Below are 26,611 nucleotides of genomic sequence, written 5' to 3' on the forward strand. Positions count from 1 at the left end.
TGACCAGAGGACAACGGACCTGGGCCTTCGACTCAAGACCTTACTACAATATTGCAGGCGATTCAGACTTTGCAATCAGGGGTGGAGAACAAGATAGGGGAAGTTCGAATCGACGTGGCCCTACTGCGCCATGACTGCTGCAACACCGTGACTCACAGAATCCGAATCTCAGATCTCCTCTACTGAAGATGACATTTCCAATCTTAAAAAACAAGTCTCCACTCTACTCACAAGACCGGCGGACCTCCACACCGAAAACTGCTCCCTGTGCAACAACATCCGCCTGATCGAAGCCCCGTAGCGGATGGAAGGGATGGCCCCAGATAAGTGGCGGACTGAGTGGAGAGTTGTATAAAGTCTTGGATGCCAGCCGATTGTCTCTCTTCATGGTTTGCCATTGAAAGGATACATCAGGCCCTGAACCCCAAGCTTCCGCCTGGGGCTCCACCTCGCCCCATCATCGCCCGAATGCTGAACTTTCAGGACAGGGATGTCGTTCTCAAAAAAGCTTGGCAACAACCAGACCTCCGTTTCTGGGGTGCCACAGTACTTCTCTCTCTGAGGTCCAGCAGCACCAATGCTCCTACACTGAGGTCAAGCAGAAGCTGAAAGCAATGGGGCTCCAATATCGCCTACTCTACTCTTCCCTGTACACCTTCGGGTTCTCCACCTGAGCTAATCTCACTTCTTTGACACACCTGAAGCCACCTGGCAATTACTCACGGAGGAGCTCCTGCTGCATGGTCCTGCTGTAATACGTAACCCGCAAAGGGCGCCATATCACCTTGGAGGGCATGCTATAGAGGGCCAGGTGGTCCTACTGGTGTGCTTCTACATACCGCCCAGATCTTTGGCCACCAGGTTACAGGGTCTCTCCCGGCTCTTTGCCGGCCTCCCGCAGGGACTCAATGTGATTGGAGTCAATCTTTAGCGCTGTACCTGACCCTTAGATGGATAGCTCCGGTGCCCCAACAGCGTCCTGTGAGATTGGCACCTGTCATCTTACTGACTGGGCCTCGGCTTGGGGGCTTTGCCACGCCTGGAGGTTTTGGCAACTGACGTCTGCAATTTATGCACGTCTCCGAGGTTTACCATACCAATTCCCGGATAGACGTGGCCTTCTTACCCACCCACGACTGCCAGAGGTTGACCCATATCCAGAATCTGGCCCGTTGTATCTCAGACCACTCCCCTTTACTTCTACACCTGGGTCATCCTATGGTGGGTCAGTGACCTATGTGGCCCATAAACACCTGGTACTTCCAGGAAGAGGAGTTAACACGCCTCCTCTGGTCTGAGCTCCAGTCCTTTTTTGTGACCAATGCTGGCTCAGTGGCCAAGAAGCATACGTTGTGGTCCGCGAGTACACAAAATGCGAGGCCTCGCTAAAAGCTATATCCGGGGACGGGAACCGGACCAGTCGGCTCCGGTAGCTTGACTGGAGGTGCAGGCTCTCCAGCTAGAGCAACAGCTGGAGGCTGACTCTTGGGCGGGCGTCACTCGCCAGCTGAGCCTCCTCATTGAAGACATCAGACTACACTCCCTAGAGGCAGCCTCTGGAGGTCCACAACAGCTAGAATTTATGGTTGGGAGTACAAGAACAGGAAGCTACTCTACTTGCTGGTCTCATCACCAGGCCAACAGGATCATCCCTGAAGGCCTTGACACACACGATCAACCTCTGCATTCTCTCTCAGAGATAGCTTAGACTTTCGCTCACTAATACCAAAACGTACATGCTAAACCTGTGGCCAGGGACGTGACGGTAGGACAGGTCTTCTTTGACTCTCACCTGCTTCCCTGCCTATCACCCCCTGAGGCCTGTGCAATGGATGAGCCCCTTATGGCTGAAGAAGTTGGAGAGGCGATGTTTGGTATAGCTCCAGGCAAAACTCTGGGCCCTGACAGTTTCCCCATGGAATATTATAATGCATTCCGGGAAACTCTCACCCTCTACCTTTTGCAGCTCCACCAAGAGGTCGGTCAAGTCGGGTCCTTTCCGGCTGAGGTGGACTCAGAAACCATAGTGGTGATACCCAAGACGCAGCCCCCCTCCACCTCTTGTGTGGACTACCGCCCAATATCGCTCCTCAGCTGCGAAGTCAACATATTTTGCGGCAATCCTGGTGAACCAGCTTTGGCCCGTCATCACAGGACTGGTGCACCTGGACCAATGTGGCTTCATGCTGGTCAGGAGCACGAGATGCTGTATCCAAAGGCTGCATGTGGCCCTGGCCCAGACTGCCCCCGGACATAGCGTTACTTCTTATTGATTTCGAAAAGGCCTTCGACTTGGTGGACTGGGGATATCGCCTGTCGGTGCTGGCCCAAACGGGCCTCTGGCTCAGATTGCAGGGTATGGTCCGAGCTCTTTATGCCAATCCCACCACCTAGGTCTGGGTAAACGGAGCTCTCTCCGAGGCCTTCCCCATAGAGCGAGGGACTTGACAGGGTTGCCACCCTGTCTCCCCTCCTTTTTGCTCTGGCAATAGAGCCCCTAGCCACATTCATCCGTACTGATCCCCTCTTCACTGGCTAGAGGTGGAGGATAAGCCACGAGAACCGCATTGCGCTGTACGTGGATGATGTCCTGCTGTACTTGGCCAAACCGGCTGTGAGTGGGCCCAGATAGCTCCTGCTGCTTGAGCGGTTCAAGGAGGCATCCAGTCTGCAGATAAACCCCTCTAAGTATGTGTTGGGTTCCTTTGGCACCGACTAGGGACTGTTTTGACTGGCAGGCGACAATCCCCCTTAGGTTTAAGTACTTGAGTATATGGATCACCTTACACCCCGAACTCACCTGGGCCCGAAACCTCCAACCTTTAGTACAGAAATAAGTCAGACCATCAACATTTTAGGCCGTATTGCCCTCTACAAGATGAGGATTCTCCCACGCTTCCTTTTGTCTTTTAGAATCTACCACTTCAGCAACCCTGAACTTGGTTCTTTGCCTTTGACAGCACAGCAAAATCATTTTTGTGGCAGGGTTCCCTGTCACTATTGCCCTTGAACACGGTCAATGGGGGCCTTACGACGGTGGCTTGGGTATGTCCAATTACTCTACTACCTAGCCTCTCACCTGCTTGTCATTCATGACTGTTTCAACGGGGTTGTTATGTTCCATATAGGTACCCCCATATAGGCTCAGGTAGTCACCTAACCTTTCACCAATATTCTCCCCTACCATTACACTACATAATGGTTCTTAGTACCGACCTTTTACCTAGTTACGGTAATGCCTGAAGATGACATGGGGCTTTCTCTGAAAAGCTTAAGCCTCATTCATTATGCATGAGGATTCTTGGAAACACAGCAGGTCAGCAGGCCTACCATCTTCTGCATAATAACTATGTATAAGGGTCATTCCTTCCGTCATCCTGGTCTGACATGACACAGCAACGTATATCCCCAGGGCGTTCCACTTTGGGTATGTATACACCATATCTTGCTGAGGTAGCCAGATGAGAAAAGGACTTCCATGCCGACACACTGACTCAAGACGCTGAGGTTCCTGCACACAGACACTCCAGTTCGCAGTGGTCTGTCATTCCTCGCGGGGTGTCCATCTCAAGACCAAGACGGGGTCCCACAGTCTCTCACTTCAGGTAATGGGGTTGAATTTATCCTAGAAGGATTCTTGGCTTTTACGCCTACATATTTGCTAGGTATACTTGGGTACATCTAGTTAGGATCGCATCGTAGGAGTACGCATTCTACTGTCATGTATTTTATATACTTGCCTGTATTCATTGTTTTAGCACGATGGTAGAAATCTACCATCCTTTTACTCTGTTAGTACTTACAACCATTAGACAGTAACAGATATAAATGATTCTATCAGCACACCTATTGTACACTAGATTGACACTGGTTCAATAAATGCTTATTGAAAAACGTCCCCACCGTTTATTCTGTGTAACTCTCTGAGACAAAGTGAACACGAGTGACTGAATGAAAAGTAATGCACTGTTTCCACGATCCGTGATGGGACAGAGTTGTCATGTTTAATAGTTGCCTAGAACTATTCTCTCCTTGGTAAGAGGGGTTTCTAGTGGCACTGTGAGCTAGCTGGTATACAGGCTAGCGTACCCGGTGGAGAGGTCTAGAATCAGTCAGGACACCAATCCTACAGTGTATGTTGTCTAAACACTCAGATCCTACATAGGTTTATAGGAACTACACGACAGGGGGTGGTCAGACCCCGCCTACCGGGTGAAACTCACCCCTTTAGACTTTTCCCATCTCCAGGCCATGCTCTATGAGGCACCGATATATCTCTCACATTGCCCATGGTTACCTGGGCCATGCTCCCTGCGTGGAGGGTGGCCCTGCGACGTGCAGTGGGAGACTAAACTTCACAACTTTGGCACAGCACTTGGTTAAAGGAAACAGTCTCTCTTAACGGCTTCTGCTCCTTGGACCTCATTGGCAACACAAGACTGGGGGATGTATGGTCGGGACACATGCGGTCCTTTCACGATCTGTAACAGGCTTACAACCTTACACAAGCTCAGTTTTATAAATACCTTCAACTCAGACACGCCCTTCACACCCACTCCCTCCCAATGGATACGCTTCTGGAATTTAACCCTCTAAGTCAAGCTACTAATGGGGCACATGGGCAGGGCGTCATTTTGCAGATTTACCGCACACTCCTTATCAATTCCCCCAGATCACTGGACCACCTTAGGACCCGGTGGGAGGGCTGGATAGGCCCCATGGAGGATGGGTACTGGAGGGACACACTAATGGCCCCACGGGAACTCACCACCTCCGCCAGATTGCGTCTCATTCAAATTCATTACCTATACTCTGACTATCTCTCTCGACACAATTTGCACAGAGCTGGTCTACGACACACCTCCACATGTCCGCAATTCAATCAGATTTATTTCACATGGTGTGGGCCTGTGACGCCGTGCTCCAGTACTGGTGAGGGGTGACCAGAATGTGGTCAGAGCTTCTGAGCTGGGAGGTTCCCTTGTCTCCCCTAATGGTTCTCCTTGGGGTGTTTGAGGGCTCTGGGGGTACAAGAGCTGAGAGGTATTTTTTGGGTATGGCCCTCCTGGTGGCGGAACGCGATATGGCCTCGCCATGGATGGCCTCTAGACCACCCGCTCTGTCAAGGGGGAAAAGAGGTGTCAACTGGTGTACGCAGCAAGAGCGGGTGGTCTTAGAAGCACGTGGCTGTCCTCAGAAGCATGCAAGGGTGTGGGGTAAATGGCTTGGGCAGATTGCTTAATTGATTGCATTGTTATGCTGGTGCGCTGCACAGGAATGCACTGTCAAACAATTATTGGATGTCTTGCCCATTATGGACTACTTACCTTCTGCAATGTTGTATTGTGTGCCTTGCTGTACTGTTTCACCAATGCTACTGGTCTAAAAACTTAATAAAAACCTGTTTATCAAAAATGTGTATATATAGGAGTATGAGCCTGCCCCACTCTTTAACCCTTCTAAAACACCAGGTAGGACCATGTCGGAGGTGTTTTTTAATTTAGTAAAGCTCAACTTTAGGGAATGTTTGATATATATGGAGATGCCTCCCGAAATAAGTTAGTTTTTATGGCCAGTTTGTGGAATTACGCATATCCTGGTATTATTGCCCATGTTTCTTGCACACAGATGAGGTCCGCTCCTTCGAGAAATGAGATGGCCGCCAAACTTTGGAGGGTCTTGTGGATGCAAGCTACATTCCATGTCATGATGTTAAAAAGTTGTTTGCTGCCTTCCGTGCAGCTGGGTCGGAAGGGCCACATGCTAGGGGCGTGCCTGCATTTTATCGGCCAAGTTGGAGGAGACCCACCCCCAGTAGGCTGAATTTGGGGAGAGCAGCGGGCGAGAAAGTTTGCTGCATTTGGTGGAAGTAATTAATTGCCTACCTCTGTTCTGGCTGTCCAGTCTACACCTTATGGAAATGATTACATGTTCTATTGGAGTGCCAACTTGGCTGGTCCCCTTCAAAATGCATACCGAGGGGGTGTTATCGGAGAGTACTTGTATAATGAACGGGTACTTTTCCTTATCAATCATCCCAATGTCAATCCCCCAGTCAGCAAATTGGCCTTTTTCATTGCTCGACATGCTATAATTGTCAATTCTCTCCCTAGGTCTGAGGTCTGTGTGACAAACTGGACCCTGGCAATTTCTTTGCTGGAGATTTAAGACAGCGACTGGATGTGTTGTAGGAGTTTTAGAATGTTTGCTCTATTTAGGATGTCCATTTTGCCTTTGTATATGTGTAGCACAGTCACACTCATTTTTGACGATTGACTGTCTCCTGGGAGATGGTTGCTTGGCCAAAGGCAACTGTCGCTATGGGAGACCATTTGTGTAGATGGGGTTATAGGGGCAAATATTTGGGTGCTATTTGGAACTTGTGGGTGACCTAAAAAACTGGGTTCTCTCTAATGTGCAGTTCTTGGGAATTCTATTAGCCGGGGAGCTGTTGTGGGCCTATGTGGCTGTTCCATTATTCTTACTTTGTTAGCCGGACTTCCTTGGTGAATTGATTGCTGTCCTGGGGCGTTTGATGCCCCTGTTGTTGACAGTGGCTGCATATTTGTAGGACATCTCTGATTCATTGGAGTCCCCCATGTGTCGTCTACCAAGGAAGGAGCTTTTTTTTGTTGTCGGGTGACCTATGTGGCTGCTGGGTGGGACCTGGTTGGAAGTAGGCTGGGTTCTGTCGAAATGCTGGTCTTGCAAGGAAGTCACAATCAGAAATGCAAGATTGGTTGCCTTGGGCAGTGCATCCCTGCATTTTGTGCCAAAGGTGGGGCTCTTTGACTATTGACTGTCCAGAGCTTTCCAATCTGGGTCTGTTGTATTTTGTCCCTCTGTGGGGCTGTGGTTGATTAACCGATAGTGGCCCCCAGGGTGGCCTGGGCATATGTGTGTGTAGTAGATTTTTTTTGTGGTAGTGTGACCCTGTTCTGGGTGGGGGGGGTCCTGAGATTCTGCTCTCATATGAAATGTGGGATAGCATAGTGTGGTTGGAACACTATTTCTTACATCGGTTGCTTGCTTTAGTTGTTACTTTTTGACGCTGTGTGACTTGATTTGGTCAGTGTGGTTTTTATTGACTGCCGTTGTAAGTGATTTGTTGTTTCTTAAGACGTTTTCTCTCCAAGTCATTGGTGGTGCTGTGTGGGAGGAGCCCCGGTGGCCCCCATGTTGTTGGCCTCGGGGCCCTCAGTTTGATTGCTCTGCCTTGCAGTTGGAGCGGATTGTGGTTGCAGGACTTAACTTGATTTCCTATGCAGAAAGGTTTGGCTGTTTGGGAGGCCTGCTTCTCAGCTTAGTTCGGTGGTCACCTTTGGGCCATTGAGCATGGCTGGGGTCTGAAGGCCTGGGTGGGTTGTAGATTGTCTTGTGCATATGAGAGTTCAAATGGTAATAGTGAGGGTGACCTCGGAAGTGAGTAGCTTAGTTCTGGCGAATAGGAGGAGTCTAAGATGATGCATGTTCCCTGATTGCCCTTGTGTGTATTTGATTCCTGATTCGGCTGTGCCCTTGCTGCTTTTCTTTGTGTGGCCGGACTGTCTGGGGTTGTTGGTAAAATATCAAGTGGGCTCTTGTTGCCTGCTGGTGTGACTTGGGGAATGACTGTAGGGTCTGGTGGCTTTGAGGAAATCTCTATGATTGTAACACTTGAGTCCCCCAAGTTAACTCGCATACTCCTGAGGCGGAAGCCGGGAGCTGACCGACTTTTTAAAATCGTATCACCTCTGTCACGAACTATTGAATTGTGTTTTAAATAAACCTGCACTTACCCTCCTGGCATCACCAGTACTCGCCTAAAATCGGCCTTCTCAGCGGAACTAGCGCTGTAGCGAACACCACGCAATCAACCTTATCCAGCCGCCATTGACGGCGAGGAACGAGGCCACGCCTACCCTTAGACCACGCCCACACGCCCCTTTTCCACCCCTGAAAAGATGTGCAACCACCGGACGCGCAGCGGACGGGCGCAGCGGGCGCGCCGTCAGCGCGCCGAAGGCGCGCCAAAGGCAAGCCCGTCTGGGCCCGTCCGTGCCCAGACGGCCTCAGGCCTAGACACTATGCCCAACTCGCAGAAACGTATATCCTACACCCAAGATACGCTTCGAGCCTGGAACACAAAAAAACATCCTCAGTGTAAATTCATCCTCAAGGAAGGCACTCCTTTTGCAGGATGCATCCTCTGTAACACGTCAGAGGAAACGGAACACGGCCAAGTGCTTCGATTCGGCCTCTTGAACTGCAGGTCCCTGGTAAAACACGCTCACGAAATAAACATCCTCGCCCAAAATTCCACGCTAGACGTATTGTTTCTGACCGAAACATGGCTGACCCCTAACAGTGACTTCGACATGGTCAATGCAGCCCCACCCGGTTACCAAATCTGCTGCTTGAACAGACCGGTCGGCAGAGGTGGCGGGCTAGCCATACTCTACAAAGACCATCTTAACTGTAGGATCGAATGTGGAACTGTCAAAGACTGTGAAAACTGTAACTTCACCTTCCAGATCTCGCCAACCATCTCACTATCGGGACTTTTAGTGTATCGACCGCCAGGCTCGCTAGGAGAATTTTCCAGCACCCTGATGGATCACATTCTACTAAAAACAATCTCAGCTTCCAACTTCCTCCTCCTAGGGGACCTTAACCTGCACTTCCTAGACCCTGCGGACAATACCGCAGCTAACCTACTAGCAGATCTCACATCAGCCGACCTCCACCTCCTGAACTCTAAAGCCACCCATGAGAAAGGACAGCTTTTAGACCCGATTTTCACTAATATCAGGAACCTAAAAACCCAAGATCCTACCCCCCTCCCATGGACAGACCATTTGCTGGTTCCTATGCACTGGTCTCTCCAGACCACCCCAGCACTCAAACAGAAAACCAGGATACGAGCAAGACGGTGGCACAAACTAATTCCAGAGGAATGGGAAGCGAAGTTACGGGAATCCGTCGACCCTCTCTCCGCGGACCCTAACAAAGCTGACAGAGAATTTAACGGTTGGCTCACCCACCCCCTGGACAGCCTTATCCCACTAACCAGCACTCTTAAACACGTCAAAAGGATCAACCCCGCTCCATGGTATACACCCTCCCTTAATGCCTTAAGGAAAGAGTGCAAAAAGACAGAACGCACTTGGAGGAAAAACAAGTCGGTGACGGAGAAAGACGCTTATCAATTATCTATGAAAGCGTACGAACAAGCCCTCCACAACGCGAAAAGCGCCTTCTACGAGGAAAATATAAAGAATTCCGCCTGCTCAGCCAAGGAGACATTCGCTATCCTTCAAGAGCTCCTCCATGTCCCGGACCCCCCGCAGAAACCCATGGACCCCAAAGCAGCAGAAGAAAAATGCGTCAATTTGGCCACCTTTTTTGACGAAAAAATTTAAAAAAAATCCTCGCCTCCCTCCCTGATGCTAATCCCGACACCACAGAGAAAGCGAAGGACTTACCTCTATTACCATGGAACCCCCCCGCGAAACCCGATACGCCTTATCTAGCGTCGTTCGGCCCAATCACTGAAGAGGAAGTGGCAGTCACATTTGCATCAACTAAGAGTGGCGCCCCCAGTGACCCAGTTCCCATACGGTTTGTCAAAAACATTACCCGGACCATAGTGCCCCAACTGACTGCCCTCATCAACATCTCGCTAGCCCAAGGAGAAGTCCCTTTAAGCTGGAAGGAGGCTGTCGTAAAAGGGCTTCTCAAGAAACCATCACTGGACCCTGCGGATCTTTCCAATTACAGACCAATTTCACTCCTCCCCTGGATAGGTAAGGTCGCCGAGAAACTAGCGAATAAAAAGCTGTCACACTTCCTAGAATCAAACCAACTCCTCAAAAACTCACAGACAGGCTTTAGACCGGGTCAGGGCACTGATACCGCTCTCCTCGCAGCAGTAGAGAAGACCAGGGAAATCATCGATACAGGAGGATCAGTGGTAGTGGTCCTCCTAGACCTGAGCGCGGCCTTCGACACGGTCAGCCACCAGGTCCTAACCCAACGTCTAGATAACATCGGAGTGAAAGACAGAGCGCTGAAATGGCTCACGTCTTTTCTCTCCCGACGCTCCTTCCAAGTCTGGGAAGGTGAAAGCCGCTCCCCTCCATCCCCATCCGGTGTGGTGTGCCACAGGGCTCATCACTAAGCCCCACGTTGTTTAACGTGTATATGGCCCCACTGGAGGAGCTGGTTTCACCATTTGGAGTCACCATAGTCAGCTATGCTGACAATACTCAGCTGGTGGTGACGCTTTCCCACCCCAAGCTAGAGCCTTCCAATCTCCATGACTGCCTCTCCAATGTCCATCATTGGATGAGTGTCTCAGCCCTAAAATTAAACGGATCAAAAACGGAGATCCTGCTCCTAGGACACAAAACCATGAACCTTCCCCCTAACATCTGGCCCGCCTGTATGGGTGAACCCCCTATCCCCAAGACGGAGGTTAAGAGTCTGGGAGTGTGGTTGGAGACAGATCTCACCTTCAGAACACAGGCAAGAAAAACGGCCGGTATCTGCTATGGCCTACTCAGATCATGCAGAAAGGTGCTCCCCCTACTCCCATTCCAGTCCCGACTTCTGCTGATCCAAGGCCTAATTTTATCCAGGCTGGACTACAGCAACGCCATTTACCTGGGAGCACCGGAATCCACTCTCCAAACATTGCAAAAAACCCAGAATGCCGCAGCCCGACTACTGACGAATACTCCAGCCAGAACATCAGCCAAACCTGCACTGAGGAAGCTACACTGGCTCCCAATTAGGGAAAGAGTAACTTTCAAGGCCCTTTGCTTGGCCCACAAGGTACTGCACAACGCAGGCCCCACAATCCTCAACAACTGGATCACACCCTACAGACCTACGAGAGCGCTTCGGTCAGAACATGGTAACCTTATCATGATTCCCAGGGTGAAGAAGGCCCGCGCAGGTGGCCGCCGTTTTTCAGTCAATACAGCAAAAAAATGGAACGCGCTCCCCCCGAGTCTCAGAGCAGAACCAAACCTCCTACGGTTCAGGAAGTCCCTTAAAACCCTACTCTTCCCTTGAGTCGTCGACATCCCCTACTTCCACCCTTAAGAGCCTGAGGTTTAGCGCTGGGATACTCTTGGGTGACTACGCGCTCTAGAAAACCTAAATAATAATAATAATAATAATGCAGGAGCGATTCCTTTTCTTTTCCCAGGGGTGGCTAGCTTCCTTAGAACGGCTGGATGCTGACTGTGTAAGTGCTGGTAGAATGATTCTGTTGCCTGCGGTCCAAGAGATAGGCCTCTCGGTGTCTGCGCCGTGCCTATGCCTGAATGTGTGCTTTGCTCTCTTTTTTTTAAAACAGGCCTTTAACCCTGCACCTTGGAGGTCCTGGTTGTGCAGGCAGCTTGTTCTGCTCTCGTTGGGGGGTGGACTTCTTGGTCCGTACCCAACTCCTAGGTCGTACATCATGGGTTGTTTATCTGGGGTACTGCTGTCCCCATTTGTATTTGTGTTTCCTGGCGTATCTTCAGGTTTAAGTTTTGTCTTCTGCTTTGGCCTAGCTTCTGCCTGCTGTGCTCCTTTCTTTGTCATTGCGACAATAGCACTATTCGACGAGGGCCTACAGTTTGTAGAGGCTGTTGAGAAGCTTCCAGGTCCCAAGCATGGGTCTTGGCTTGTTGTATCTAGTCTGCTTGCAGATTTGGTAATTGCAGCCCTCGTTGTTCTCCCTTCTGGTTGGCGATTCGACCAGACGTTACTTTGAGATGGACAGATCAATGGAACCAGTAATGGGCCGTGCATTGTGAGGTGAGCCACTGGCGCCGGTGAAAGTACTCTTGCGCTGCTACAGATTTTACTGTGTCATGGCCAATTGCTAGATGGGGCAAGTCTGCACCCAGCACTAGCCTGGCCGCCTTTCCAGGGTCTTGGGCTCACACACGCGGCTGCCACTAGGCCGGTGCTTGCTTGCCTCCTCCCGCTACCGCCCCCAGGGACATGAATAGTTGGTTCGTGCCCCCAGCCGCACGGTGGCTTATTCTCTGTAGGTAGCTGAGAACGTACAAGCTGGGTTAGCCCAGCTACTGCCCTCGGAAGGTCTTGCTTCCGCCTGCAGCTGTGCTGAACACAGTGCCACTATAATCTCCCTCTCCGCACCGCTTAACACCACCGATGTCACTGTGCTGTACTCAGGGTTACTCGACCGGGACCTCACCAGGCTCTTTCGAGTCAGAGCTTCCAGTCCCGATGGCTCAGGACAGTGCTGCTGGCCCCGTACAGCGACCTCGCCCCACCCAAACCGCACTGCCGTTGAAACTCGATCCGGAAGGAGAGGAAGCCTTACTTGGAAAAGTGAACCACCTCTCTTGCCGGAGTTACTTCCTCACCTCGCTTCTGGACAAAGTGCAAACTAATACGTATAAGCGAGTTTTCAGTCTTCCGCAGAACGTCTCACCCACAAACGGCTGCTTGGAATTCAGCCTCATGCGACAAATCATATGGAGAAGCTACTACTCTACCATCAAAACTAGGCCTGGGCGGTACATTCCGTTCCGCTCGCGGAATTTCACGTTCCGCGGAGAATGCGGAATTGCCCAAAATTCCGCGATCTGCGGCTTCGCAGAATTTTTTGCTTGTTCGCGCTTTCAAAATGCGGGTTCGTGAGATATTTCTCCCCGAGCACGCAAACAGCGTTCACGAACAGGAAAAAAGCATCGCGAACGGGCAGAACAAGCAATTCCGAGTGTTCGCGGAATTTTTGCGTGCTCGCGGAGATTTTTTTACCATTTCGCGAAGCTTTGCGTAGCGCGACTACGCAAATTCCGCCCACCCCTAATCAAAACATGGTACAAAATACGGTCTAAACAAAGTTACTTTGTTAATGTCTTATGGCATAGGAAAAGGACCTTCACTTCGTCTACAGTGAATAGTTGTGGCCATCATTGGCAAAAACCAACACAATAGACCCATGAAATTTTAACTTGCCTCATCCAGCCTTTTACCAAGCAATAAATAAAGCTGCAAAAATACACTCACTTTTAAACTACAAACCTATACTAACCGGCCGCACACACAGATGTTATTACAATCTTATAACAGCTTGAAGCTGGCAGCATATCATAGCGCGATGTACTTGATGTGCCTTTAGAGAAAACTGATGGCTATTTGTCTTGGTGGCCTGGCATCCTTGGGCTACCAGCCATCATGGAAATATAATGGCCCAAAGTCGTGCAGACTATGCGGTGCTGTAATCCACCTGGTTTGCATATGTCCACTTTTAAAGAACGTACATATTTCATTACTGATCACATTTTTAACGACGGGGGCATCAGAACCTGCAGAAAAGCCATAACAAAATATCGTAATCCTTCTGATGCTCAGATTAACTGTAAATTGATGAAATTCTTGATTTTGTATGAAAATTATTCATAGGAAGTGTTTTATTATTGTGAAACAAATTTTAATACGAGGTGCATTTGAATTGAATCCGTTAATCCGTTAACAAGCCTAGGTTTAGCAGCACCGTGGCACTTTACCGATGATTATACCTATCAGTGGCTTAGAGGATAATAACACAACAGCATTTTACAAATAGGAAGCTTGATAGTGCAATATTATATAAAATCTAAGAAGGGCCAGACTAAATTGCGACCACTATCTCACAAAATGTGGCATCTCTGACAGCAACCTTAATCACAATATGACTGTTTGATGATTTTATTGTAGCAACCTTAACTGCAATATGACTGTTAGATGATTTATTTATCTACCACAGGTTATGCATTAACTACACTATGGCACTTTATTAGTAAATAGTTATTAACATGAAGCTTAATGGTTGAAGTTTCACTAAATACTTAGGATGCCCTGGACTTCGTCGCTACTACAATTTAAAAAAAACAAAAAATCGTTCATAATTGGGTATTCGATTTCTTTAAGATTTAATGTGTAATTTATGTAGTTTTGTGTATGTGTCGATATTGTTACGGTTTTTGTTGACCTGATACAATAAAGTTTGATCATTGCCTGTAGAAAGCACAAATGCACAAGGTGCCCCATACTTTGCAGAACACCTATACAATGTGTCTTTAAAAGTTCAACATTTTCCTATTTCCACATTTATTTTGGTGCCTGGTCCTATTTTCTGCCCCAGTCCAACCCTGGCCACAGCTCAGCTTCGGTGGTTATAAAAGCAGAAAATATTCTGACAAGGGAATCTCTCTCAACCGAAGATCTTTTTTTTTTTTTTTAAATGTAAGTCTTGGTAAATGTAAATGTTGTAGACTTGTAAAGCACACAGCTGCCCCAGCAATGGGGCATCCCGGCGCTGTATAGCGCTGGGGAACCCATCCTGGTTTTCCCTGTGAGATGGTCCCTACTGGGCATCTCCAAGGTGAAGACAGGCATCCCCGGCGCTGATGGGGCCGTAAGTGGAGATTAAGCAAGCTATTGCCCAGAGTTGCTGAGTGGGATCCATGGTTAGAGTAGGCACCGAGGCGAGAATTGTCGAGTCCGCTGACCTTGACCCAAGACCCTGCCGCGTCGGGAATCGAACCCTGGTCCCGGCCGACTTCTGCTCCCGGGTCTGCCGCCTCTAACCAGTGAGCCACACCACTCCAACTGTGTACTTGGAGGTGTTGGGGGGGAAAACAAAAGACTTATACTTGTAAAATGAAATCTCTATTTTTAAATGGTCTGTTAAGTGAGGGAAAGTTTTGTTTTGTCTCATTATTGACGAGTTTCTCCTTTGATGTCCTGCAGAAAAAAGTGGAGCCTTTCGTCAGCATCCTACTTCTGCCCTACCGTTTCACAACTGAGGCAAACAAGGTCTTGGTGTTTACTGAGGTGAGTGCAAAACTAGATATTCGTTATTGTTACTTATTAAATACCACTGCAGCTGAAAGATATGGAACTAACTCGTGAAATGTTAATAATAAACTTGTTAGCAATCTTAGAAACTGCTCTAGAAAACCAGATTCCCACACTCTAGTATTTTGATTCATAGGTATTTATTTTAAGCTCTTGTTCTGTATACGTTGCCAGTTCTCCTACCTGCTAGTTTCTGGTTAGCCCGATCCAAGCCTCAATGTTAAGGGGGTTGGGGTGGGCATGCAACAATTCCCAGATTATTGAGAAGTGAAATCTTTTAGTTTTTTTACTCTTTTTATTGAAAACAGTGCTCAGCATACAGAGTATATAGGAAGGAACACAGCTTTACATTGCACGTCTACAATCTGGATGGTGCTTGTACGTCCAAGACACACTTAGAGAAACAATCCACGTTTTCAGGCCAACACATAGGAAACTCCCCATCACATCCAACAGCCACCCGCTGGTTGGGACCCCCGGAATGCACACTAGGCTCCCACACCTTTCCCCACATCTTGGGGAAGCCCTGACTTTGGTAAACCACCCATTATGCCCTCTGACACCAGTTGAGATCGGATTCCCAGTCTCAAAGGAGTGAAATCTTGTGTCATTATCTTTATTGATTAGGTGCAGTGTGCTTGTCCTTTTTCTAAGATTCATTTGTAGTACTCTCACTGTCATCATTAGAGTTCAGTTGAGTGTATATGTGACATTTTCTGACAGTGGATGATATGTCCATTTTTACCAGACAGATTCACTACTAAAGACAAACTGTCGAAGGTTATAAAACACCTCAAACCTACCAATTGTTACTTCGAAATTCTTCCTGCAAACCATCATCAAGGCGAACTTCCACCACTTGGAAGCAACTTGGCGCTCACTGATCAATGCCTCATTCACAAGTGGAATCTTTCCAAGACTGCTAAAATCTGGTCAGCTTACTGTAATATTGAAAAGATTGAACCTCCTGTCCGATATTAGACTGGTTCCCAATTTACATTGGTTTGGGAAATCAATTAAAGTGTATTTCCAATCAAATTCCAGTATCAATTAAGTACATCTGTTAGTGGACTATAAGTTTAGTTTCTGCTCTGCCAGTGGCAGCATAAATGGCCATTCCCAAATTATTGCTCAATGTGCACCGCATGCAAGATAAGGGGTAATCCTGTTGTACTTTTGATCTCTCAGCAGCCCTTGACACATTTGATCTTTGCAGGCAAATATCTACCTTGGGACACTACAGAAGCTTTTGTTGGCAAGTTCTGAGTTGATTCTTTACTTTTATAATCTATAGATATCACTTTTGGAAGACTGGATTTTGAGTCATTGAGTTCACTTTTGGAAGAGGATGAAAGTGTCCATTCACTAGTGCACTGAGGGCACAGACCTCCACCCAAAACCGTCATCCATCAGCAGTCACCTTCTCCTCAAGCCTTGTGAAGCTTCTTCAACTCTCATTGCCTGGCAGCTTTCTACTGCTCTTCTCTTTTTATCACTCACTAAGTACTGAAAGAAATTTGACTCTACCTCGTGACAGGCTCAAGGCAAAATAATTCTTTCCTACCTACCTCAGTGAAATCTGTGGATTTAGCACTTCACTCAACTCTCCCACCCAGCACAATATCATATGAAGAAAGTGGCCAGCATTCACCTTGGCCCTCGTTAAAAGATCAACTGTCTGCCCAACTAAATTGATGGCCATGCTATAGTTCTCTCTAGCTTGGGCTTTGGCAACACAATTAAGCAGGTGTCCCTAAATCCCTAATTTCTCCTCTTCATGCTGTTATTCAGTCCACTGCCATGCTTCTATGCTCCAGAGAATAATTTGAACAAATATGGTTCTTCAAATGTACATTGGCTACCTATCTAAGGATCCGATCTTAAATGTGCTGCCTCACACGAAAGCTATTCATCCAAATAAAAAACTCCCTAACAGAATTACTCGCTACCTCAGGTGTAAAAAGTGGCCTCAACAGCAGGAACTCTGAAATGCTAACATTAAAAATCTTCCAAGCACACAACCAGGCTATAATTGTTGCTGCTGCAGACCTCTGTATATTTTACCAGTCCACCTAAGAACCTTTCCTGCTAGTCTCAATTTCATAAAACATTTTTATAAACACATCTTTTTTTAAAGTTCCTACATTAGCTTATAGTGCCAGTGTACCTGGCCTTACCTCCCTGCTTATATTATTGTTCATTGCTGTATCCATCCCATTGCATTTTCTATCTTGCTCTAAAAACACTTTAGTGCCGGCACACTTAATAAAAGCATGAAATAAATAACATCCAAATGTGAAATCTCTTCCATTTTCGCCAGCCGCATCTTGACTTTGAGTCATATCTGGCAGCCTTTAATGACATAGGCTGTGGCTGTCGTGGCTTTGAAAATTCTCAGAGAGAAGCCTTAATGTGAGTATCCCTCTTCCTTGCGTCACTTCATGTACTTGACATATTTCATTCTTATAATTTTGGTAGCATTTACATCAATTTGTATTAGCCATATAATGTTGGCTTCAAAACCAATTCATGTCGCCCTCAAAATTAAAGCACATATCACCTGCTTAATTGTTTTGATAGCTTTAGACATCAGAACATAATTGATGCAAGGACATAGTGCGGCATCAGCCTGTCAACCTTGTCAATCTTTTGTCAGGGCTTCAGAGGCTGAAGTACAGATACTGTAAATGGAGGACATTTACTGTTCCCTATCCGACAAAGGAATTCTGACACCCAACCTTGTCCATCAGACAACTTGCTTATCTTAATAAATTAAATTCGGCTGTGCTGAAGTATAATATTAAATAAGTGACATACACCAGACACCTGGAAGGGTTTATGTAAACACATGTATAGTTTTTTTATATCTTGAATATATCCAGAAGGTGAACACCGAACAGGAAGTTCTTTGCTACAGGATCATTAAAGTAATAGATTACACATCTGTGGTAGAAAGGTCTACACATCTATCACACTCAAATTAAAAACGACAAAATCATCAGCATTAACGACGTGGAATGGAAACAAAAGGGAAGAATATTGAGAATTTGTTGAATTTACTCTTGCACAAGGCAAACAATGTAGACAAATCTACAAGTTGGAAAATTTGGATCCATTCTATTCACAAGGCCTTCCTTTGAAATTGCAGGCAGTTAAACTAGAAAATGGGCACAACAGTGGCACTTTCCAGGTATTTTTACTGCATTGTGATGCTTGCAGGGCTTTTCCCAGACCATGTCCTGCCTCCAATACCCCACCTGTATCGTTTCCCTGCTTGTGCTGTCACCCCTTTTCAGTTTTGGGCCTGGCCCTGTATATGTTCCATCCCTGATTTCACCTGTCGTACTTAAGTTTTGGATAGTTTGGGATGGAGGTCTGTGTAGCTTCAACACTGAATGAAAGCAGGAAGCTCAGAGTCACTGGTCTCTCTATGGTTTACTGCATCTCAGCAGAAGACTGACACAAATGTGGTGCCAAGTTGGCCTAATATCAGAGAGGCAGAAACACCATGGATTAGTACTGTGGTCGCTATGGCAGAGTCGGATGTAGACAAAGAAGGTGGGGAACACTCTGAAAGGTTCTTTGAAAGGATGTGAATTTTACTTGAGTTTGGAGAAAAGTAGAGTGCAGAAGTAAATATCATGATCTACCAGTTATTGGACAACTGTATCTGGGCATATTGAAGACATTCTCTTCCCTTAGATATGTAGGCTAATTTAATTAGAGAAACATGTAGTTTGCATTAAAAGTCACACATGGTTTTTCCCCAGAAAAACTCCTTTGCATATCCAAAGGAATAAATAAGTCTGTTCATCTTTATATCTAGTTTGTGTCATACATATGTCATCTGATACCCAGCAGATGTCGGGCTATGAGATAGCCCATGTGCTTATCATCAATAGCAGTCCGCTCAATAGGACCGACAAGTACTGCAAGTCCATGGTGCTACATAAGTCACAGTGTAGGAGAAGGTGCTAGATAAGTCACGATACATGAAAAGCAGTGTTTTATCTGGACCTTTTTGCAGGGTTATCCCCAAACCTCTTGCTTTCGTCCTGTATTTTTTTGGACCCTGGTTTTGCTGGTTTTAGGACTCTGGGCACTTTACCACTGCCGATCAGTGCTAAAGTGCAAGTGCTCTGTCTAAATTATATTGCTGATTGGTTTATCCATGATTGGCATATTTTAGTTACTAATGAGGCCCTAGTCAAGTGCACCAATTTTGCTCAGGGCCTGTAAATCAAATGCTGCTAGTGGGCCTGCAGCACTGATTGTGGCACCCACATGAGTGGCCCTGCAAACATGTCTCAGGCCTTCCACTGCAGTGTCTGTGTGTGCAGTTTTAAAATGCTATTTTGGTTTAAATCTCTTTATTGAAGTTTTTAAAGCATATACAACAAACATTCATGCAGGTTTAGCCATAGTGTCCTTTTACGTTGCTAAATCCGTGACCCGTAAAGGACAATCTAGGTCCGCCAGTGCTGGAATGGGTCCCTGCCAATGTGGAGGGACCTTGCATATGCCATGAAGAGCAAGAAGAAACAAAAGAGTACAAAGACCCCTAAACCCTACCCTTCCCACCCCCAATCCGTGTTCCAAGTCCACCACCTAAGCTATCTAAACTGTGCCTGGCCTCCAGCTCTGTCATCTGTTGAATATCAGAGAGGCGCAGTAAGCGGAGATATCGGGGGCAAGTAATTTCCTGGAATTCCGAGGCTAATATGGATAGAAAGGGTTGCCAGAATTCGACATATTTGGATCCCTCCCCCGCCATTGTCAGTGTTAGCTTCTCCATACCAAGTACATGCCACAGACGGTGTACCCAGCCTGTGAAGGTTTGGATGTGGGCGGTACGCCAGTGTGTGAGTATGTTTTGTATTGCTGTGCCCAGGGCAATCACTATCAGGCGGCCTCTGCGAGAGCGCAATGGATAGGTCAGAGGATTTGGAAGGCCCAGAAGGACATATGAAGGAAGTCGTGGGATTTCTGTATCAAAATGTTTATCTACTTCGTCCAGTACTTGTTTCCAATAGGATTGGAGGTGAACGCACTCCCACAGTAGGTGAACCAATGTACCTACTTGTTCACAGCCCCGCCAACATGTCGCTTCTGTGAACCAATGTACCTACTTGTTCACAGCCCCGCCAACATGTCGCTTCTCTAGTGTGATCCATGGCATGGATACGTTCAGGGGTATAATACCAGTAGGTTGCTACCTTTTGTGAAGGTTTCAGTGAGTCCCATGTGATAGGCGGAATGACGTGCTCTATAATATGCCTTCCCACTCTTTATGACTGATTGTCTTACCTAGTTCCCTCTCCCAGCGTGCCCATCCGGAGCTGTAAGTGTGGGCAAATCTGGCCTGTAGTATCTTGTATAGATCGGATATTAGCTTATTGTCTGTCTTGCGTGTAATAAGCCAGTGTTCGTAGGGAAGGTGTCTTATCAGCCATGGAACGGACCTGATCACTGAGCGCCAATGTCGCGCTTGCAGATATCGAAGTCTCTCCTCCTCATGCATCCCATATTCTTGTTTAAATTGGTAGAAAGGGATAACTCCCTCTGTGGTGTTCATATGGTAGAGGAATCGACACCCAGAGGGTCGCCACCTCGCAAAAGCTACTGTGTCCATGCCCGGGGTGAAATCAGGGTTGTCCATCAATGGAGTGAGTGGAGATGGGAAAGTGGTAAGTTTGTGCTTAATGTTGGTTTGATCCCATATCTCCATTGGGACTTGCATGATATACGAAACATATAAGTTAGGGGGTCTGTGTTGTTTGCGGAGGAATGGGATTTCCTGCAGGGGTCTGGCAGCTACCGCCTGGTCCTGCAATAACCAGTGTTTCTCTGACTCCCATCGACTCCACTCAACCAATAAACGCAACTGTGCTGCCTGAAAGTAGAGCTGCGAATCAGGGAGTCCCAGTCCCTCTGGGGGGAGCGTAGCCAGCCTCTGTTTCAGGCGTGGCTTCCGACCATTCCGTATGAACTGGGCAAGTTCCCATTTGCGTTTGCTGTATCCAGCCCGAAGGTGGCCTGAGAGGAATGGAACGAAACAGATAAAGGATCTGCGGAAGGATGGTCATCTTGACTGCGGCTACTTTGCCTAGCCACGATAGAGGGTAATGTTTCCATCGTCCCAGTTCCCGCCGGATTTTCTGCCGCAGTAGGGTGTAGTTAATAATAGCCGTTTCCGGGAGAGAGGAGGCCAGCTGGATCCCCAAATATGGGATCGCGTCTGCCACCCATTGAATGGGGAATAAGCTTTGCAAGTTTTCCCGGTGGGCCGTTCCAGAGACAAGTCCAGGGCAACCGACTTGTCCATGTTCACTTTGAACCCAGCAGTTCGTGCAAAGAGATCGAAGTCCTGTAGGCATGCTGGCAACGCGTCTCGTGGGTTAGATAACAAAATCAGAACATCATCAGCGTAAAGACTGATTGTGTGGACGTAGCTGCCAAATCTGATCCCCATGACCGACTGGTTGAGCCGCATCTTTTGGGCCAGTGGTTCCATGTAAAGAGCGAAAAGGAGGGGCGACAAGGGGCACCCCTGCCTTGTGCCTCTCTCAATGGTGAACCAGGGAGATGTGTGTCCGTTGACTCGAACTGTGGCCATCGGAAACTTATAGCACTTCAAGACATATGTGCGGAATTTCACGCTCAGCCCCACTCTTTCCAGAACTTGCTCCAGATAGGGCCAGTGGACCCTATCGAATGCTTTTTCGGCGTCGATAGCTAGCATCATGTATTCCCCCTGTGTGCGTGTGGCTTTTTCGATCCGGTGCAAGGCTCGCTTCGTGTTGTCAAAGGTTTGCCGTTCTGGGATAAAGCCCGCTTGATCCGGGTCGACCAGCCCGGGCATGAGAGGTGCGAGGCGTGAGGCTAGAATCCCCATATATAATTTAAGATGGACATTAAGAAGGGAGATAGGGCGCTCTGCCCCACATTGAGTTTTGTCCTTCCCCGGTTTGGGCATCACTGCTATGGAGGCTTCCAGAAGGTCTCCCGGGATCGCACCGGGCTCCAAGAAGGAATTAAAAAGTCAAGTGAGGAGAGGGGCGACCTGGGCACAGAACATTTTATAAAAGACAGCAGAGAAGCCATCTGGCCCGGGTGCTTTCGCTAGCTTGAGACGCGAGATGGCAGCGATAACTTCTTCTGGCCGAATATCTGTCGAGGTAGTCTGCCTGACTTTTAGTTAGAGCTGATAAAAGGATGGAGTCAAGGAAGGCCGCCCCAATTGAGCTCTCTAGTGGAGAGCTAGCGTAGAGGTTGGTGTAAAAATCACGGAATGCCTCGGCAATGTCGCTATCCTCCGTGACGCACCTACCGTCCCTCCAGAGAATCTCCTGCACCCTCTGCTTTTGTCCAGTCTCGCGCAATTTATGAGCAAGAAGGCGCCCGCACGTATCCCCACCGTGTCTCAGTCGCAAGACCGCGAATTCCGCCCTATCTTGGTTGAGCGCTGTAAGTTGTTGGCGCACAGCTTTAAGTTGCCTCCACACTCGAGGGGCTCCTGTTCTCTGGTGCATCTGCTCCAGTTCTCTAGTCTGTTAGGTGAGCTCTTGCCGTTTCCGCCTGCGCTCAATATTGTCTGCAGCGGAGATGGCTATTAACTCCCCCCTAATGACTGCCTTCAGTGCTGCCCACTGTGTTGCATGAGTGGTGTCAGTGTTATTGTTGTGAGAGAGGTAGTCCGTGTTGACGCGCTGTATCCGTGTAACCACATCTTTGTGATGCAATAGTGTTTCCCTGAGGCGCCATGTTCTAAGTGGTTGGTGGACTGGTGGGAGGTAGAGAACAGCGGTCACTGGGGCATGATCTGAGAGGGCGGCGACCCCTATTTCTACCTCTGTCGCAAGTGCGTGTATGGGTGCGGATGCCAGCAGGTAATCCAACCGGGCGTATGTTTTATGCGCATTGGAATACGAGTATTCGCGGCTTTGGGGGTGGAAGCTACGCCATAGGTCGCTGAACCCCTCAAGTCATGTAAACGGGTCAGACCCTCTGTGGAAAGGGCGCCTGTCTGATGCGTGCGCTGACACGATCTGTCTAAGGTGATGGCTAGACCCCCCCCCCCCCCCTCCCCAGCAGAATGTGGTGATAAGATGTGGCTGAGGCTTCTGTAAGAGCAGAGTGAAAGAATCGTTCTTGGCCGTCATTAGGAGCATACACTGAGCCAATGGTGAATGTGAAACCGCCTATGGCAAATCTATAAGTCAGTAGTCTACCTTTTATCTCGGCTTCTTTGTGCAAGACCTCCCCCTTAAACCGCTGGGCCACCAGGATAGCAACCCCGGCTGTTTTAGTAGTACCTGAAGAAAAGAACTGAGTGGGGAACTTCCGGGACTGGTAGCGATGACAATCTTTCGATAAAAGGTGTGTTTCCTGCAATAGGCAGATATCTGCATGCGTATGCTCTAAACACAAAAGAACCGCTTTGCGGATCACCGGATTATTAAGACCTCTCACATTTAACGTGAGTATTTTAAGCGTGGTTGCAGGCATTCACCCTGATAGTAGTATAAAAAGCAATGGTGGGGCGCTGAGTCTGATACTATCGAGGCGCAGGATATGCTCTCGCCCTAGAGTGTCCGTGTGGCTTGTGCCTTTGTTAGCTCCGAGAGGAAGGTGGACAAGAAACACCGGAACCCACCCCCAAACAAACCCTCCCCACCCCCTAAAAAGGAATAAAATTGGCAAAAAGAGAACAAAGACACATTGTCCATCATCCGTAGGTGATTGGAAGTGTTGTGAATTGGGGTAATCCGTCAAGATCCGAAAAGCCCCCCTCCCGCCAACGGCTTGGAGCAAATAACAATCAATCATTTGGCCCTGTGATATCGTAAGTTCAGCCAGGTTGAGATGTGGCTAGCTCAGTCGATGCTGTTTCAAGTGCGGCTTGCTGGCCCTTCGTGATTTCTGCTGCAGGAGGTTCCCTAGCATGACGCCTTCGGCCCTGTTGACGCCACCTGGGCTTGGAGTCGTCCGGTTCTGCTGTGGGGCCCGCTGTATCGTTCTCCGAAGGAGGACCCACGCCCAGCAAGCGGCAGTCCTCCGTTGGGGATCGTAGCTGGTACAACTTATTGTCCATGCGAAATACCAGTCGGAACGGGTGGCCCCGGCTGTAGGAGATATTACGCTGTTGTAAGTGAGCAGTGATCAGTCGAAAGGTTCTTCGTTTTTGTAGGGTGAGTGCTGACAAGTCCTGGTAGAGAACTGGTGTCTGATTGCGAAACATCAGGGGGTGTAGCTACCTGGCGGGCTTTCTGAAGGATATCCTGTTTGGTGCGATAATCTTGCACACACCAAGATGTCCAATGGTGGAGCCAACGGGGCTCGCGAGGGAACTACCCTATGTGCTCTGTCCAGGCGTAGTTCTGTGTCTAGGGGTCTCCCTAGGATGTGATTAAAGAGCTCCCTCGTATATCTGAAAAGGTCCTTTGTCATCTTCTAGTTTCCCTCCTCGAATCCTGATGTTATGGCACCGGGAGTGGTTCTCCAGGTGTCTGGAGGTCAACCTGCTGGTCGTGGATCCGGAGGACTTCTTGTTGTAGTGCTGCTAGTTCCGTGTCTCTTCCATCGTTTTTGTCTTCCAGCTCAGCGGTTCGTTCCCCTATACCTTCCACGTCTCTATGGACCTCCTTTATTTCCTCAGTGAATTCTCTCTTGAGCGTATGGATATCTTCCCTTAGCGCATCAAACAGCGATTCCAAGAAGGCTTTGGTGATGGATGCCATGTTGGTAGGTTGCTTCTCTGCTTGGGCCTTTGCGAATAAGTCTTTACGTCCCTGGGAGGTGGACATTGCGTGCACTACCAAGTCCCAGTGGAGCTATAAGCTGGCTGTGTTCTCTCTAGGTACCAGGGCCACAACCCCAGGGAACGTCTGGATACGGCGTGCTGCCTCTCTGTATTGAGCCTTCGTGGGCGGCATGGCTCAATGGTAGGTGTGGAAGGGTAATGTTGTGGCCATGTGATCCCCGGTGCCTCTCTCTATATATGCCCTCTAAAGGGCCCGGCTTACACCCAAGCCCGCTGTTGGCTCACTGCTCCTGAAGACAGCGTCCCTCATTGCTCTCACCCGGCTCGAGGTTGCACATATAGGGTCACACCTGCCTGAAGATGTCAGTGTTCTTGCAGTAGACCTCACGGAACTCCAAGCGGCCAGTTCCTCTTCTGACCGGTCGCAACAGCTGTAAGTTTCAGCCTTGGGGGCCCCTCTCAGCCTCCTCGGGCCTCCTGTCCGTCAAGGTCTGTCTCCCCGGCTGGCAGGACAGTGACGGGGTATATTGCCCTTTATGTACGTCAGGCCCTCGCTTCCGTGCTGCCAGCGCTAAAGCAAACCACCCCACACCTGTACGGGGTCCGTTGAGTCCGATCCTCCTCTGCGAGCTGCCGGTGTTCGCCTGGTCGGGGTTTTTTGGTGCCAGCCGCAGCGACTCTCCACGCTCTTCAAGATGGCGGCCGCGCCGGTGGTGGAAGTCCGCCTCCACCCCCCACCATGGGGCAGGGAGCCACCCAAGTGCTTGAGTCCTTCACCGCTGCCCCCCGCTACATATATGAACTTGAAAGTGGGAAGGGGGGCACTCGCCTGAGAGAGTACGCTGTCCTTTAAAGTCCGGCGGTCGGCCCACAGGGCCCCACATGGTCACCTGGGATCCATCCCGGCACCGAAATGTTCAATTGGTCTCCCGAAATCCTTGAGCAGTGTCCTTCGGCCAAGGTCTTCTTGCTGCAGAGCTCTGTGGGTAGCGGGGTCACCCTCCGCTCGCTGCGCTGGCAGGGTCTTGATTCCTGGTTTTGCTGTATGCCGCGTCAATGCAGGCCGCTGTCTTTCCTCACGTGGAGAGTCGTCTGGCTGCCAGGCCCAGGTCAGGCCGCGACGTGTTGTGGCCCGCTGTCTGTGCTCAAGGGATGGCGGTCGCGGGTCCGCCCGATATGTCGTCAGCTAGGTCCTTTGCTGTGGCCCCGATCGGGTGGGGACCCCCGATGGACAGCGTCCCTCAAGCTTGGCTCGGGCAACGAGCCCACCACGCTCCGCAACACATCCGCCTCCGCAATCTCGCAGCCAGCAGCTGCTTAATCGTCGGCTCTCCACTCCTCGCTCTAGTCTGAAGCACCGACCGTGCTCGAGTCCTCCGTCGCGTAGCAGCGGGGGGGCCCTCAACCGTTTCAGCTGGCGGCAAGGCGTAGCGGGCCCGCTCCCAAAATGCACCTGGACACTGCTTAGGTCTGCTGCTTCGGCACTCGGAGCTCCCCGGCCCCGTCAGTAGGCTCCGGGCTGCTCCGCTCGGACCCGATGGTGAGTCGCGGCTGCAACTGCTCTCCTTGCGCCGTCGAAGGTGTGCCCTCAAAGTTTGCAGCTGCCACTTGCTGGTGCCCCAAAGTGTCGCTACTTCACCGGCCCCAGTGCTAGGGCCGATTTCAGCTAAAACGGTTAAAAAACCGGTGCTATTGCAGGCCGTCGGCGGGAGCTCCGAAGCGACACGTCCGCTCACGCCGCCATCTTGGTCACGCCCCTCCTTAAACTGTTATTTTGACCTGACAAGTGCACCCACTTGCGCGGCTCCAACACTCCCTTTTTTACATGTAAGGCTCCCTAAGGTAGGCCCAAGGTAGCACCATGGGCAGGGTGCAGTGTATTTAAAAGGTAGGACACATACTGTTGTGTTTTACATAACCTTTTAGTGAAATACTGCTAATTTTATTTTTCACTATTGCAAGGGCTGTCTTTCCCCCAGGGTAACATGGGGTTTGCCT

At 49.0% G+C, this 26,611-nt stretch overlaps 1 protein-coding gene across 1 annotated transcript in view; it reads left to right on the plus strand.

The window, feature by feature from the left end:
• MRPL1 (mitochondrial ribosomal protein L1) overlaps positions 1–26,611 on the plus strand; it is a 423,200-nt gene that overhangs the window by 109,663 nt on the left and 286,926 nt on the right. Inside the window, exon 4 of the mRNA XM_085640944.1 lies at positions 14,743–14,826. Coding sequence (XP_085497070.1) covers positions 14,743–14,826 — 84 coding nt within the window. The remainder of the gene's footprint in view (positions 1–14,742; positions 14,827–26,611) is intronic.

This window comes from Triturus cristatus, chromosome 2_2 (assembly GCF_964204655.1).
Source record: "Triturus cristatus chromosome 2_2, aTriCri1.1, whole genome shotgun sequence".
Lineage (NCBI taxonomy): Eukaryota > Metazoa > Chordata > Amphibia > Caudata > Salamandridae > Triturus > Triturus cristatus.